The 18,313-nt window shown below is 39.2% G+C and overlaps 1 protein-coding gene across 3 annotated transcripts in view; it reads left to right on the top strand.

Annotated features, from left to right (window-relative positions):
* LOC100741472 (transcription factor SOX-6) overlaps positions 1-18,313 on the top strand; it is a 337,675-nt gene that overhangs the window by 258,530 nt on the left and 60,832 nt on the right. Inside the window, exon 1 of one of the 3 annotated variants that reach the window (XM_012388244.2) lies at positions 7-850. The exons of the other annotated variants lie outside the window; for them this stretch is intronic. Within the exon in view, the coding sequence (XP_012243667.1) occupies positions 834-850 (17 nt within the window). The 5' untranslated portion in view covers positions 7-833. Of the gene's footprint in view, positions 1-6; positions 851-18,313 lie in introns of those variants that run through there. 3 annotated transcript variants of the gene reach the window in all.

Raw genomic sequence — 18,313 nt, 5'->3', positions numbered from 1 at the left:
ATTGTATGCCCGCTGCTCGAGGGGGGGTTTCTTCCACCACTGACTCTCGTTTCCTCTCTCGCTCTCTCGCCCTCGCGGCCTACTGCTGCTACCGCTACCGCTACTGCTGTTGGCTGCTGTTCTGCTGCTCACCGTTGTCTACGTCGTCGTCGACGCGTTTCAGAGCAGCGCGTTCTCGCGCGTTGCAGGCATCCGCGATAGTGTCGAAAACCGGGAAACGGAGCGTCGGTGTCGATCGTAAATTCGCTCTCGATCCGCGACCAACAGTCGTTCTTAATCTTCTTACTTGTTCTTCTTCCGCTTCTCCTCGTCTTCTTCTGTTGGACAAGGGAAGATCCGGGCCAAAGACACGCGGATCAACCGGATTTCCAGCCGTGCGTGCGTATGTGCGCGCGCGCGCGCTCCCTCCAGAGCTACATCGATCTTCCTGTCTTCCTGCGAGTGAGAGATAGATCGGCTGTTACGTCGCGACGGAACCTCAGCCGTCACCAAGAACCATGACGTAAATACGTGTTTGGGACCAGCCGGCGTTTACGGTCGTCCGAAGACTGGAGTACTCTACGTACGCAAGAATTCTTACCGGTTATACGTGGCCGACTAGTGAAACGATTATTCTCCGACTTCGCCGCATTGAGTGCTGTTTGACGTCCGATCTGTCGATCCGCGGCACAGCCGACACATGCTCGTCTCTGCAGCCTCGGATCGTTGGTTCTCGTTCAAGTGCCGGTTCTGTGCGGGGGTGTAAAGTATACGTATATATTTTGTAATTACGTGACAAGTGCCACGAAGACGTCGAAGGGTAGTCGAAGCTACCAGCGCGCGAGCAGGATGATATGAGCACGCTTGGCAGGTGAGTGAGACGCACGAGCACGTGACCGCGTTGCGAGAACGATACCGGTGTACCGACCACGGTGTGTATAGTCGTTACTTCTGTCACTTCCCTTTCTCACTTTCGATACCAATTAACAACCGCCTTTTCAAAATTTATCAGATTGTCATCTACGTATACTCGCTCTCTTTGTCAGCCACTCTTCGGTTTCAAATTAATGCCACATTGCCTACGATCGTTTGGAGCATTATTTACAAATTATTCCAAATGTGTGCGTACTCTCCCTGGAGCACGCCGCTCAGCGTAATCTGTCCAATACTCGAACGATAACGGTAGTGGGGCGCGTGTGTGCGTGGCCAGCGTGTGTTCCTGCCAGACAGCCCGTGTGCACACGCAGGGCCATGTGTTCCCGGCGAAAGAGGAGATCGACAGCGAGAGAGAATTGGGAATACGAAGAAGGGTGGCCGAGAAAGAGAGGGAATCGTGCATCGCATCTGACCCAGTGACCCTCCCTTGACTGTGCCTGTTTCTACCGTTTCCCCTTAATGCCGCTACCCTCTTCTTTTGGTTTCTCCGGCTCCTTCCTGCTCTCTATCGTCGTCGTCGTTGTCGTAGCCTGTATCCTACGCGACCCTCCCAAAAATCTCGAACGATTTCGTCTTTCCTTCTCGGTCGACCACTTGACGCACTCTACAAATCCTCTGTCTCTGCGTTCAACGTATCTGAACATCTTGTCAAAAGGGGACAGCGAATGATCCCTGGGAAATAAAGTCGACTTCTTCTCTGGAACGTGACCGGCCTTGCTTATTCTGCATCTTAGGAGAAAAACGAAGAGAAAAACGATTCTTTTGCATGGGATAGAGACACGAGTGTCGATGGAATGATTATCACGGTGACAGATATTTAAACGCATTCGAGAAGTGGAGGATTTTCACGGCAGATTTTAAGTTTGCTGTTTCTAATCGTCGAGTGTCATCTCGTGGAAAGCTTCGTTTCAATTTTCCATCTTCCGGTTCATGGATAGGCAGGCTGTAATACGCTCGAGATCGAAAGTACGCGGCCTGAAAACGTGCAACGTGCGAGCTTGCCCCGCGTCGACATCAAAGGGTAAAGTCGCTGGTTTGCATAAACAGCTAAACCGGAGCGCGAGGGGACGTCGATGGGAGCAGGATAAATCTTTCATCGTGTCCTTAATTAAAATCCGTGTAATGGTATTTTTATTGTAGAACCACTCGGGCTACCCTTTGCGTTTGATCGAGTTTCATGACAAATTCACCGTCGAATGGAAACTATTTTCCGATGTTTGATGATTTTGGTATCTTCAAACGTGTCAATGCTTTTGATACGTTATCCATGCTCGTGAATAATAATCCATGAAACAAAGTGTTTGTGAATTATTATCGAGGTTCCATAAATACCACGAAAATCCACGTAGTAATATTTTTATCGGGCTACCATTAAACTTATGTGTTGGATCACGTTTCTGAACGAGTAGATACATCCTCAATTCCGAGCGCAACTCTTTTTGTCACTTGATGATATTAATATATCGATAATCATTGTTACGAATAATAAATCGCGAAACAAGATACGCGAATTATTCCCGGGACTCCGTAAATATCATGAAATTTCGCGTAGACAACAGACAGGCGTTTGCACAAGCACGAAACTAACATAGGATGCTACAGCGTCGCGAGGTTAGTTGGGCTGACTATCATCCCAAAATAAAACGCGACTGTCAACGTTGCATTGTGTCTACTGAACAGTTGAACACAATATCCGTGGTTGTGTCAAGTAGAGACAAAATTCCGAGAATCAAGCAACATCTCGCTACTCTATCTATCTACTCCCACAGTCTCTACGCTCGTGTGTAGTGATATTAGAATAGAGATGTGGACGAAGTATATCTCGTGCAACGTACACAACGTAAGGAAGCACGAAACAAAAAAGTTTCCAGCACCAAGAACATCCGAAACGGAGCTTCGGGGAACGAGTTATTGGACGTGTCTTACACACCGTAAAATTACTACTGTCGTGCCACTAACTCCTAGCGTTCTTCGTATGGCCCCGTGCAACAATCGCTTTCTTGCGAGAATTCGGCTATTAAAAGGTTTGTTTGGTCTTTGCGAAAGTTGAAAGAGATTAGACGCGATCCGGGATTCATGCGTAATATACATATTGTTTGGATATAAGATTGGAATAGAGGGAGAGAATTATTGTTATTGAGTCTTTGTGTTATTTGATTAGACGTGTAACAGTTGCGCAGTCTACTTATAGAGATGTCGGTTCGCTGATTTAGATATTGAACAGATGCTAGAGTATAGAGGAAGCCGATGAAATTAAGTGGAATTCGAGTTAGGTGTGGGATTTATCGATTGGAAAATTCAGGTGGGACAATGGTTGACATGTAAAATTTGACAAGTGACAGAGATTGCGTTAGATGTGATAGGTTAGCGTTTAGATGAAATCTGAAAATAGCTAGAAGTTGATGCGAATATACCTAACTAAAAAGTACGAAATAAATGTTGCTCGTTCTGCGATACTGTGATTAATTAGGAAACTTAAGGATCATAATTATTTTGATCACAATCGCCAAACTTGACACTGCTGTATTTTCGTACATTATACGATATATTAAATTATATATTTAACACACGAAGTGGTTAAACGATAAAAGTAAAAATAAATAGAATTAGTTATCTTAACGCGTGAGTGTCTTTCATCCTATGACAGTTTTTATTCAAGAACAATCATTGAACAATTCTAACATTCTAAAAACTTACCTTTTACAATCAAAGAAGAATTTTCAAAATTAAATCTCTTCTTAATTCCTTCTTCAAATTTTCAGTTTTCTTTCACGCAAAATGTTTCTATTCCGCTGTGATTTATCGCGACACTGTACCCTCGCGTTTTACAGTCATCGTCTCTTGGCTCCAATCTGACAGCTTCGACAATCGAAACCGTACAAGACAGAACAAAGAACAAACTACAAGAGCCTTTGAATAATTGAATTCCAGCAAAATCCTGCACTATTCTACGATATTTCGTTTTATCGATCACTCTGAAGCGTCTTAATAATCAATTAGCCAGGTTTCCGAGCAAAGCTCTGTTACCCTCTCCGAGAATAATCCGCGAATTCTAGGTGCGCACTGCCGAGCGTACGCCACGGTTCACGCCAAAAATACCGAATAATCTCGAGAGGAGCGTGATAATTAACAGCGAACGCATGGTGTCGAGGAGCGTTCGTGCAAAACGCCTCGTGCACGCATTGTTGCACGCGCGTTGCATAATTAGGATGTACCGATCGATAGCCAAGCGAAAATGAAGGTGAAAATGAAAAACCCAATCTATCTATACGAATCTCCGCTTTGTCTGTATTTCTCCATTATTCATTGTATTCTACCATATCGACTTTATCGAATCTTGCAAAAGGCTCCGTAGATATCGGTTTATTAGTCCCTGACGAATGAAAGCGTCTCTGGTAGACTATCGAAGAGGTCGAAATAAATGATTTCGATTCCTAATTAGGTCAACATCGGTTTCTGTTGCACTAACTCGAACTCGCTCTAAGGAAGGGTAACAGGCGAAGGAGATGGTAGCGGAGGAAGCAAAACGGAGTCATGAAAGATCGGTTCTTTTCTACGTGCTCGTCTGCAAAGATTCGCAAAGATGCAAAGTGTCTTCTGACACGATACATCATATGTATCTGCTTTCCGATTCTGTCGTTTTTTCTATCCGTTCATCGGACTGAATGAAAAAAAAAATGCAGAAGGAAAAGGAAAAACAGAAGATAAAGGGAGGAGAAGAAGGCGAAAAAAAACAAAGGCCGGAAGTAAAAAAAAGTGCATGTGAAAAAAAGAATATAGGCGCGTTTCTTTACGTAACGCCGCGTTCACAGCAAGTGCGTTCGTTTCTGCATTTTTCCGCGTCGTTCACCAGAGTAAAAAGGCGGGAAAAAATGCGAATGGAAGAGATCAAATGACTACACAGAGACAGACTTTGTTATCGAAACGTTTCTATATCTCTATCCATATTCATCGACCGCCTTTACATTTGTATGACCTCTCAGCGCGCGCCACGCGTAATAAATGCCCGCGTTGCATGGATTATTAGGCCCGGCAGCCTCTTTCTCTCACTGGATATATTATACCTCTGATCAATGACCAGAAACAAGATACCTGTGTGCACGTACGCTTTTGCTGGCCGCGGTAAATAAAATGATGATAACGATGCTGTAAAAACCGCGACTCTAATCGGCTGCGTAATGTTGCAATGGCCACGCGTTTTAGTTTGTCGCGCTCGAAACACTTGAATATCAGTTACGAAGATACGTGAAACGTATAAAAGCCATCTCGTTCATTTTTTTAATTATTTTTCGTTTCGTTTCAAAATATTGCGTGCCTTGATAATACTTTATAAGAACCATAATCTAATCTCCAACCGCTTACATAATATTAGAATGGCATTATCTTGCGTTCCTCTCAGATACGATTCTTCGAGACGTACACGTAATGTCGAGACTTCCAATAAATTATCGTGCCGTTTAGATTTCCTTTCGAAAACGTAGAACTGAATTTTCTTCGATTATTATTACACTATGGATGTTTATCCATATTCATATTTTCGCGAACGTTTGGCTCGTAACTTGTAAAATATATTTGTTTTATTGTAATAAGAAACTTGTTATTATTATATTATGTTATTGTTATTATATATTGTTATAAAAGAGAATTTAATGGTATTGACAGTCTGTAACAATTGTAAGCGATTTTTGTGTATCTACGTCTGAAATATAGAGCATACGTGATTGGACAATGCTTCGCAAGAAGTACGATTTAATTGACAATTAGTCTCGTGCTGTAATAATATTAATTAATCTTGCTCTCAGGAATATGCTTATAATTCATTAACGTAACTATAGTTAGCGACTGGAATCGTCTTCGTTCTGTTTGACTTCGAGAAATAGTAGCTTCTTTCCGACTGTAATATCTACGTCTGAAGCACACAAGGGGCCGAGATAAGAACGAGACAAAGGATTTAAAGCATTTATAGCGAGGACACTGATAATTGGAAACTGGATTTGAAAATTGGCAGTACATTTGAAAATGACGAATATAGTATACTTATTTAGAAAAAATCACGATTATTCTGAGTTTCCAGAAAGAACGTAACTCGCATCTTTGTAAAATGTCGGCGTATAATTTTGGTGCTCGTATTTAGTAATACAAAATAAAATATAAGCTTAGTTTCGTTTAAGCGGTTTCATAAACTGCGCATCAAAGATCGCTGAATGCATTACGGTCGAACAAATTTGAATTGCAAAAATCATGTAGGTCATATACTTTGACTTTCGTCTGTAACTTAAAAGTACGTATTATTCTAGTTTTTTTCCTCAATGCGTAACGTAAAGAGTATAATTATACCGATAATTGACAATAATACAACAATCTAATCGCAGATTAGTTGTGTGACGCAATGATTCTGATATTTAAATCTGCTGTATAACGTTTTCAAACTTAAAACTCCATTTTCTTGTCCATTTAATTTAACATGTCATCTATCAGTATAATAACTTTGCAACCAGAGTTGCTACAATGTCCACCGATAAGATCGATTATTATTTCTTAACTTCATATTTGCGTTTAAATTATGTTGCAGCCTATGATTAGATAAATACCGTACAGCATTGTCAAATTTTCTACTATTTATCTGCGTGATAGCTCTTTAGAAGATGACAGACTAACAATCCGAAATCATATCTCTTTGACGTTTTCTTTTTTCCTTCGATATCAATACATTGTCAATTATTCGAATTGTTTGTCTTCGTATTTGTAGAAACAAGTGTAAAAAAAGTTTCATAAAGTTTCATGCGTTCGGCATGAAACACGAAGACAAAGTACATCGTATCTAACCATAAACGTTATGAAACGAAATTTCTTACAATGATATATTATTTGTTACAAACGTTACAATGTGGTAGATTACGTGGAATATCTGCGATGTTGAAGTGACGAATGTTTATTTTCAAGTAGATGATTTTTCTGTTAAAAAGATAAAACAAACTGAAGCACAGCAAATAGGAATATTTCTAAGTTTCGCATTACACGTCGTTATAACGTTATAGAACAATTAAAATCTACTATACTTCATGAAGTACCACTTAAACTATCTGCCAAAGCTTTAAAAATGTATGGTACAATTGATATCAGCAATTGACGAACTATCGATTCTTATTCCAATAGGCTCCAACACTCACGAAAAAACTTAGTTGATGAAACAAGAAGCGAAACTCGAGAAATCATTTTATTTGGCGTGAAATACGTGGACGGGTCTATAATTACGTGTGACACGTCGCGTCGGTCCATACGAATTCAGAAACGTATGCATCGTCTTCACAATGTTTCTCGCGCGGTTGCGTCACTACGAGGCGGACAAAACGTGCGCGCGCGCTATCCCCGAAGTGTCAAAACGTGCGAGCGCGGCCACACTCTTCGTGTATATCTTCGTCATTGGTGAAAGAAAAAAAGTCACGATAACGTGGTCCAGGCAGTATCAACGAAAAGAACACACGAACCGTTGTTGCGCAACCGGCGACTAACAATATGTATAAACACTATACAACGGCAGAGCGTATCTCTCGCGATGATGCTCGCGCGAGCATGAAAATATATTCATGAGATAAGAGGTATTCTTGTCGAGGGAAGAAGTTTAGGAAAATGAAAGAGATTTTATGGGTCAACGGGGGATAATTGTTGAGAATTTCTTGTCGCGTGGCTTAATGTGTATGGTGCTCGAAAAATAGATAATTAAATTTCGAAAAAATATTCTACTTTATTCGAATTTTTCGACTGCGTCGAACCTAATATGATCCACAGCGATGAATGCCTAATACATTGATGAACAGCGTACGAGCAATCGAAACTTTGCATTAATTCGCACGCCATTTTTTCGCAGATGCTCGTTAATGAATAACCAAGTAGATAATCGAATGATCGTTTTACGTGATATCCTTTTAATCTGAAAACGATATATGTTGGAATGAAAGAAGATACATATACGTGAATGATAATTAGATCTGATAGCGCGTTTGATATTGACATTATGTATGTATCTTGGATAATTATAGAACATATTAATTACAAATTATTTCCTATGAGTTATTGTTTGTTGCTTAAATTGATTTCCATTTAAATAAATTGTATGCTATTAAAAATTCGAAATTCTGATTCTTGTTTAAATTACAATTTCAGACGATTTTTCTAATCTGATTTCCGTATGATACTTCTCTAATATGGAAATATAAAATGGTATAAAAATTCTCAGAATATCTATGAGATAACATTTCCAACCTTCAACTTTTCAAAGCCTTTATTTTTTCATGAAAAGTGCAACATTAGTCAAGAATAAAAATGATGTCACATAGTGCAAGCCAATCTAATATAGTCTCTTATATTAACCTGTATTTCTATTAATTCACAGACTTAATCTAGAATAATATTCTGTATTTAACTTCCTCAGACACAGAAATGAAACGTTTTTACAAAAACACGTGCGACGTAGCTTATGCATTTTAACGCGAGCATGAGACATCCGTACACAAATATAACGTACAGAGCAAATCCGTCCTCACGCAACGATTTTTCCGTTTTTTCGATCCGAGCTGAGCTTGATCATACCGGTGCCGACGAAAATCTGTCAGCAGTTAAAGGTCTCGTCGCGCGGCTAATTAGCCTGAAAACAACGGCAAACTTCCAAAGCAAAAGAGAAGCCGGGGAAAAGGTCTGTGCTCCAATTACGACGTTTCCATGAGATCGATGGATACGCAACGACTGCTTTTTTACCGTGATCCCAAAGGCAAAAATAAAAAAGAGAAATAAAATAAAAAAGGGGGCAAAAAGAAAGAAAATTTCCAGACTGCACTCACGTTTCCGTTTCTGCTTTCATCGACGCAACGCGTGTGTGTCCTGGTCGTGAGGGCAAATAATCGTCGATCGCTCAGCGGATACGCAATCGTTGATCTGGTTCTCTGTAAAGTTGCGCAGGTAGAGACGTTGCAACGATTTAGAGAGAGAGAGAGAGAGAGAGAGAGATATCGGGATAGATTAGAGTGAGTAATGAAAATATTCGGATGCTAAAAAGTATGAGTGAGATGCGTGTTTATTTTTAATATCTCGTGAGTTGAAAAAGAAAGAAAAACGAAACGAAGGCAGATCTTGCGTTTTGATGGATGAAATAAGGAGTTTATTAATTCAGGAGCTATGCCAAACTTTGGATGTACCAAACCGTGCAGTGGTATTTAACTCTCAATCAGTTGAGTCATTGAAGATCACAATAGTACGGGTTATATTTAAGTTGGGTTATTTAATATTAATTGGTATTCTATATCACACGATATGTTGATGCTTCCTATCACGTAAAACATGGAACGCAAATTAGAATCAGGTATTTTAAAAACTTGCTCCAATTATACTAATTGAGGAACTTAAGATTAAGAGCTTAAGATTAAGACAGGCAGCTAAAGAGAATGGGAATAGCATCGATACCAAGGAAGCTTCTAAATTGCAGAGCAACGAATGGCACGAATTTAGTAGGCAAGCCTAATACAATGATTTTGATCTCGCTTTTGATAATGCTCGTGTATGGGACAATTGCGCATGGGAGCGCAGGATTGTCATCGAGAAATCGTACGACCTTTTCTCGGAAGGTAATGAGGTAAGAGGCCGATTACTCTATAATCGACGTGCTCGTTGTGCCGTTACAACCGAGCATCCGTGGCACAATATGTTAGTGTAACAAAGAAATAGAACGAGATCTGTGTAGGGTAGTGATACCATGGTATCAGTGCGCCTTCGAGTCTTTTGTAACGCCGTGGTATCAATGTGTTCTTAGTATCTTTTGTGATACCGGTTAAAGCAATGTTGACGAAATGTTAGAATTAATTTTTTGATAAGTATCATCGTATTGTTGGTGAGCAGTAAATGGTTTTGAACTTAATCTTATATAAACGGCGCAAGAAACAAAATCGTCAATACGAAACTCGTTATCAGTGCATTCATTTGCAATTAATTTTGCAGTAACCACCGTTTCGTTTTCTACATCTGCATCTATAGTTTATCCATAAAATTTGTTCAAATTCCAAGTCACAGAATACGCACATTGGATCTTCTAACTCTAATGATATTGGTACATTATTAAAATTGCAACAATATTTGGAAATTGAGAAATAGCGGCGTAGAATATACGCAAAATAAAGCGTAGAATATAAATATATAGGTATGTACGTAACTTATAGAGAGATATAGAAAATTATAAAACGAAGGTTGGTTACTAAGATAAAATGTTAAATATTAATCCTTTGATTTTGTTTTCATTGAAGTTCCGCTGATGAATCGTACTGCTATTAATAATTCTTCGTTGGAGGATATCTCTGCTCATTTCATGCATATTTAAAAGGGTCTAAATTACAATCTGCCGATACTTCGGTGTCATATTGCGCTGCCACCGCGATTGCTTTCGATTTATCGGTGTAATAACTTTCGAAGACTTCCAAGCAGATATTGATTATTCATACACATGCGATGTTGTACCGCTTCATCGAAGATTGATTTTCGTAATTAATAGAAAACACAGCAAGACCGTTTCTATTTTGCATCTACCACCATCTTCTTCCCCATTAATTTCTTTCTAATGGAAATTCATATTTTTATATAAAACGATCTACACGATCGTGTCTCTGCTTTATTGTAATTATTAATCGTTCGAATTAATAAAATTCCGATAAAAATATGATGTTACTGCAATTGCGAAAGCGATAATCACAAAACCAAATGACTACGTAGTCTCTTGATACTTGCCATATTCTTGTACGCTAAATACAACAGTAAACGAAACAACGAGAATTTCCTACAGCTAGAAGTTGCTTATTCAAGTCAGAAATATTCATTCGTGATAAATACAATCTAGCTTCATGAAAAATATCTAGGATCATGTAGAAATTCGTAATAACAGATCCTATTTATCGAAAGGGTAGAAAGATTTGCAAAACCAGATGATAAATTAACCGATAAATTACACGCAACGCGTAAATATCTTTTAACGTGGTTTCTGTTAGTACGTGTCGATCCGATTAAAAGGCTAAGTGTTTCGAAGTTACGACATACCGGGCCGGTTGTGATGTGGAACAACGGATTAGGTTTAAAAATAAACGAAATAATGTACTGCAGCGGGGAAAACAGATGTCGCTTTTCAGCCACCGGAATAGTGACTTTCAAATGCAAGCGGCGAAAGCGACGCGTAAATATCATTTATCGCCGGCTGTTTTACCAAAAGTCATCTAAGACGGAGCTTTTTCACTGTCTCGAGTCCTCTCTCTCTCTCTCTCTCTCTCTTCTCTCTCGCGAGCAAATCGTCCGTAGCACGGAGAGTTTAAAAATTGCGCAGCCTTGTTCAAATATCGTGTGACAAAGCGTTCGAAGACGTATGCATTAATAAAAAAATATTTTACCGCTGCATTTAAGCGAGAACAGAGAAATGATTATTCGGTAATGTTTTTAGCAAAGTAGTCGAGATAAAGGGAACAGGGAAATATAGAATAAACGCGAAATATCTATTGACAAATATAAAAATTTAACGTCTCCCTCGATAATTTCCGATAATTAATCTCCCCGATTGTCATAGGTAGAGATATACATAATTCACTTAAACGAAAACATTTGAAAGTCCAAAAAATTCGTAATTATTTTATCAGCGGGGACAGAATTATAGGAACTAAAACAACATATGGCTCGAAACAAAAAACGACATTCGAGTCGAGTAGAACTATTTCTTAAGATACGCGATAAACTAAAATTTTAATGAAACTAAGAAACAGGAAGTTGCATCTCAATAGCAGCTCTTGAAAAAAACGTTTGAGTCACTGTCTCCACCCCAATCCTTAGCAAGGACAAGGGTACCCACGCCAAGAAGTCCATCAAGGCACACAAGCACACAATCGTATAGCCAAAGCAGATCGCCTTTCGTATTCCCTCTACTGTAAAGTCAGCTCTATCGAATCTTACTTGGAATAGTAATTTATGAAATTCTAAGAAACCAATGCATGTTCTAGATGTTTTAACTTCTTCGTGCTATTTAAGATACTTCCATTCAAAGCACTATCGTTCCAAGAAAGTTACTCACTTTTATGATATACGGGGTGGTTGGTAACTGGTGGTACAAGCGGAAAAGGAATGATTCTACGTGAAAAAAGAAGTCGAAAATATGGAATAAAAATTTTTCATTTGAGGCTTTGTTTTCGAGAAAATCGACTTTGAATTTTCGCTCGGTACGCATACACTTTATCGCGTCTCGTTATAACGGATTTCACTGTAGATCGTTGTCTCGATGGAACAATTTAAAAAGAAAAAAGAAAAATTAAAAAAAGAAAATTTTTATTCTATATTTTCGACTTCTTTTTTCGCGTAGAATCACCCCCTTTCCGCTTGTTTCACCAGTTACCAACCACCCTGTATATTATACGTCTACAAAAGTTTTCAGGATCTTTTTATTCCTATACATAAAGGCACCTTACAAAACATAAAAAAACCTTCACAAGTATAATCTTCATTTAAATTCCTTTTAATATCAAAATATCAACCTTTATCCGAATTAATTTTCTTACTATATATAAAGTTGCTTTTATGTGACAGAATTTATGACACGAGTATGCATAATATTCGTGCATGCCAACGTCACCGTACTCTCAACATCGTCTCAATTCGTACAGATTAGTTCCACATTCCTTTGGCCTCGCAGCATCAACGTTCTAACATTCATCTCACGAAGATAAAAAGCCGCATTCTTTGGTTCAAGTAGCGCACGCACGTGGCCGTTTTGATCCGCGACGAATTTTCGTTCCCTTGACTGCGGTCCTTGCCGGGCGGATCCGTATCCGCGCGGGCCGACACGCGCGTGTGCGTGCGACGCAGCCGAATGACGGGGGCGGCTGCCCGGAGAACACTAACGCGTTCCAGATGCTGCCCGCTTTGTTCCCATCGATGCTCTCTTTCTCTCAATGTCTAAAATTTTCTCCGTCTTGCCGTCTACCGAATCATCGACATCCTTCTCCGTTCGCCAGCATGTGCAGTCGTTTCACAACCTTAAGTATTTCCGTTCGATTGTTTTTGTATATTTACTCTCGCCAGGCATGCGCTCGGTTCTTGCCTCGCGCTTTGTTTGGTTACCCGCGCCACGAAGAAAACGTCATCTAATCCTTCTGGAAACGCGGTTCTGCGTTTCCGTGAACGATGAATCGCGACAAAAGTTTCGAGCGACGCGTGCACACGCGTTTAACATAAGCAAGAGTAGAATGAGGTTGTTCGCGGTCGTTTCGAGCGGAGTGTTTGGAGCGCGGAAAGCCGAGCGTGCGAAGCAGGACGAAGCGGAGGACCAGGCTAAGATTCGAGCAACTTGACACTGAACACATGGCCCCACTTCTCGAGCCCACACTCGGCCAGAAGACCCTCCGTTTCTTCTTGCGAGTTTCGCCCTTTGCGCCGCTGTGCCGGTATATCCTTCACTTTTGTTCCAACCGATGCCGTTCCTCCTTTCTTTCACCGATTCTTTCGTGCTCTCGCATACCGATGCCCTCCTCAGTTTTTCCATCATCGAGATCTGGGCGTAGGAGAAAGGTCGAATTGAGAGTGTTAGTTTCAGTGACACAGTTTGGTATGGTCTTTTTTAGAGCAGAACGAATGAATAGATTGGAAGTCGCTAGGAGATTCGATGGGAATTTGGAGCAAGAATTCTTTTGAATTAATGCGGAAAGAATAACTGTTAGACTGTAGATTTTTATACGTTTATGGGGAACTTAAAGATACAGAATTGCGTAGAAAACATCGTACGATATTTCTTATAATATTTAGCATGTGAAAAAAATATCTGCTTATGTCCTACATTTTTATTTCTTTTCATAAAGATATAAATGTGTATCGATATTTGTCGCATAATTATTTGTAATGCCGTGTTCTTTTTTGACGTTATGAATATTTTAATAGTATAACATGAAGATCTTCATAATTTCATCGAGGTGTTCCAGTAGTGTTTTTCTAGAATAATAGAGTTGGCATAACAGCTTCGGATTGTTATTACTGATAAAAATAAAACTCCGATAAAAAGAAATTTTTTAGGAATAGTGTGAGAAGAAAATATTGTTTGAAGTTCCATTTCAGAGATGATGTTATTATGTTGCATCGCAGGCTTAGGAAAAAATGCATAGCATGGTAGAAAATTATGGCAATGACGAATCAGTTCTTGTAAACAAGATATGCTATCTGCTACTATTGAAATATCAATCTGTTTCTCGCTACAGATCAAGATCTTGTCATTAATTTTATTTCTTTTATTCACCTTGTTGACAACTATAAACTTCTCGCGACAATGTTGATTCATACCAGTGACGGGTATGATGGTCGTCATTTTTCAGCTTCCCGTTTCTAGTTTGATTCACGATGATCCTTCGTTGCTAAATAATAGCAACAGTATATAAATAATAGCATTAGGTAAATTAATTTTAGACGCTTACATATTATCCTAATATACACACGCTATATACACGCGGTAAAAGAAGTCGAACTAATTTTTTAAACTTGTGATTTCCAAATTATGGACATTTACAAACTTAATGTTCCAGAAGTAAAAGTTATTATTACGAGAAAAGTATACCAGCGCTACACCAACTATATAAAGAAATAACGCGTTGAAAATCTATTATTTAACACTTCATTTTTATATCTAACCGGAAACACAAGAAATCTTGAGGATAAAGAAATAATTATTCATCAAGTTGTTCATTTCGCTTTCGTGGTTACTTTATTACACAATCAAAGAATGAGAAAAAGCTTCAATAATAAACAACGGAAAAACAGTATTTACATTTTCCGTATCACGTAAAAAATGTCTATTTACTAGATGTTATTGCACAAATTTTCCATGACGTTGCAACTTATCAGAAATAATAGGACTATAGTTCCAGCGTATCTCGAGAGCATGTAAATGTCATGAAGCTGCAAGCATCAGCCGCATCAGTCGAGCATAGTCGGATGCCGACAACGAAATATGCTTCCTGCGTTCCGGAAAACAGAAGACAGTTGCATTTCGTTGAGACAAGGGTCGGTGAACTGGTCTTTGTAACATTTCCAAAACGGAAACGCGGATTGCATCGAACGAAATCCGGTTGCCTGTCGTTACAGAAAAGTACAATTTTACGAGAGGTCGAGTCACATGTGGCATCTTGCTATCCGTACTATTAATTAGTAACTGATTAGCAACTGTCCATCGCATTTTTTTTTTTTTATTGGAACGATACGAATGATACAAGTCTCTGTGTTGATATACAGGATGATCTTGAATACACAAGCTCACGAAAGTATTCGATCTCTTGTAAACATTTTTTACGAATACGTTATGCGTGTTACAAACACTTCGAAATTCCATTAACACTATATGAGACACGGTTGTCATGATTATGTTGGTTATAACACTTATGGAGATAAAGTTATAATATGTATGGACATTTGGACGTAAGCTATGGGTATACAAATTTTCTATGATAAGTTCACACAGTAGGTTCGAATACTTTTGTAAGCCAATGCCAGTAATCTTTAAGATTGTCAAAGAAATAAACGAGTAAATTTCAAATGATTATGCATACTTAAACATCGTATGTAGAGAGAAATGTATCCTTATGTACATTCGTAACTCACTCATAATTCACAGATAAAACGTTAAGACACTCGACAAAATGAATTATATCTGGTAAAAATATCCATCTTTAATTACAGGCTAATTATATTAATTTAAAACGATTTGCATTTCAATAATTTAGAACCGCGAAAAACCGATCGTCCAACGAAATAGCTGGACAAACAACGCTCGAAACTTGGACCATCGATCACGAAATCACCCTGCATTCGAATCAACGTTCAAACTCCCTTTCATCCCCGCGATCCTCGTTTCTGTTTGTCGAATCGAGTTAACTCCGATCGACAGTGACGTACAGTGCGACTTCTTAAATGAATAATCTTCTGTCGATGAATCGATCGAAAGGGAGGCGCCATCGTGGGGCTTTCAACGTCGAAGAGAAAACAAAAAATCGAATCAAATCGTATCGTACACTGGGTTATGAATATCCCGCCGAATCACCGCCGAGATAAGACCGTACGTATTCGTATGTGTATGCGTTGCAACGTGCGTCGTAAAAATGATTTTTACGTAATATCAGCCGCACATGCTAAACCGAGACGCCTGCGTTCTTTCTTCTGTTTCCACCTTTCTCCGTTAATTGACAGATCTTTTGGTCACGCGTTTACCTTCGTATTATTCTTCGCGTTTTCTCGACCAAATGAGGGAACGAGTACGTTGCTGGTGCTCCAATTGTTCGAGAAACAATTTCTTTCGTTTGAAAAGGAGGCGTCGATTTTACTTGTTGCGTTTTCTTCGATTTAGGTTCGGTTTTCTACGAATTCCGTAAATCGTAACTCTTTCTTAGTCTCGTTTGCTTGACGATAATATTTTGTTATAATTGTATTCGTGTGGTAATTTCGTGTATTAAGACGAGGCAGGGTTAGCCAAAACTTATTAAGAGCTGCAAAAATCGAATCTTTTCTCGTAAATAAAGAGATAAAAATTAGTAGTAGAAATATTAAGAAATATACATACATCAATCTTTGCTTATCGCTTGGAATAAAATTTACAGATGCGATTATTTAAATGAAAGTCTTCTTCTAGTATCGGTTTCTTATAAAACTAATCATAATTCTACTGACATTAATCTATGTAAAGAAAGTTCGTCGTAAACGTAACTTCCTCAGTCGGATTGGCCATTCTTGAGCAACGTGATATATCCTCCTCTTGGCAGAGAGTATTTGTTTTTTCAGTAAGCCTGATCCCGTGCTAGATTTCGGATTTTCGGCAAAATGTAGGAATCAGGTAAAAGCAATATATCATGTAGACGTTTATATAGAACATTCATGCGATCCAGACGTAAAGATATAGGCATGTACGTGTGATTTAGCGTGTAAACATATAAATTCGTGATTGATCGACGTATTTGAGGATCTGCATCGAGTTCACGGAAGTTGAAGTGTATCGTGAATAAATAAGAAAAGATCTTTTTTTATTGGAATTAATCAACCAGTCACATGGTCGATTACAATTTTTGATTATAATTTCAAATGGCAATTTGGCTAATTTTTAATTGTAATCCTAAAACAATTGCCTCACATCCTTATTGACCTTATTTTCCTCAATTCTCATTTTATCCGTTTAGTATTGCATTATTGTATTGTGTCATTATTTTAACAATTATTTTAAGTATATTACCGACGAACCAAACCTCATTTCGCATATTCCGTACACACATCGTAACACAATGCACGCTTCTAAGCACCCAATTGCCTATTACAATGACAAAAGTTTCGCTCGCTGATCAGCGTAACGAGGCAGGCAAACCGGCTGGCCGCGAATATCGAGAGGCAGCGGCACAAAAGGCGCGGCATGCGTCCAAAGAACCACGACAATAATAGTTGCCGTCCGAAACGTCCAAAGGAATACATCAACTGTCTCACAGATCAACTAAACAAAGAACCCGTCTAATCTATCTAAACGTCTCCTCCAAAACCTGACAATTTTTCAAAATCAACCAACCTACGCATTCTTCTTTCTTCTTCCTTTCGATTATACCATCTATGTGTTACAAAAAATACAAATAAAGGAAACTGAAGAATGGGAAAGGGTTCGTGCGACGATTCACGGAATTTTTACGAAAAAGCCGATCTACATGACGAAACAGGAAAGAATGACAAAAGATATAAATAAGAAATTTCAGAAGTTAACCAAAGGATCCGGATGGAGACAAAGTTAGTGGAAAATTGGATAGCAAGGGATGACACAAATAAGCGACTTTACAAGTTAAGAACGGTTCGTGGGAAGCTTCGTGGAATTTACATATCTGAAATTTTCCCAGAGAAAATCGTGTCAGATACTGGAATGAAGTGGAAAGTGAGAAGAGTAGACAAATAGGAAACGAATAAGCGGAAATTAGGTAGGAATTACGTAAAGATTCGTTCGCTCGAAGGGTGGCTCAAAAAGCAACGTGAAAGATATAAAAGACTAGCAAAACATATAAATAAGAAATTTCCAAACCTAGAAAAGCATCACGCATTAATTCGTAGAACTTTTGCGCAGGAGTCGCGGCAGATAACTGCTCGAAGAGTGGAAAACCGTGTGGAAAGGGCTGACGGAGGTCCGCTGATAACGTATTCTCGGTACAGAGAGAAAGACTGACGGAAGATTGCTTTTACGGTGGCCGACAGCAGGCGTGTTGTCGGTTCTCGTGAATGTGGCTGCTCTCGTCGCTTCTGCATTTCTCCGTCGTCGAGTCGTGTCGTCGTGAAAACCGACGAGGATTCGGGCTCGGGCTCGGGACAGCTTCTCGAGGTTGCCTGGCTT

Source organism: Bombus impatiens, unplaced genomic scaffold (genome assembly GCF_000188095.3).
Source record: "Bombus impatiens unplaced genomic scaffold, BIMP_2.2 scf_0543, whole genome shotgun sequence".
NCBI lineage: Eukaryota > Metazoa > Arthropoda > Insecta > Hymenoptera > Apidae > Bombus > Bombus impatiens.
Note: the sequence above shows the minus strand (reverse complement) of the source record. Positions and strands in the feature narration are given on the sequence as shown.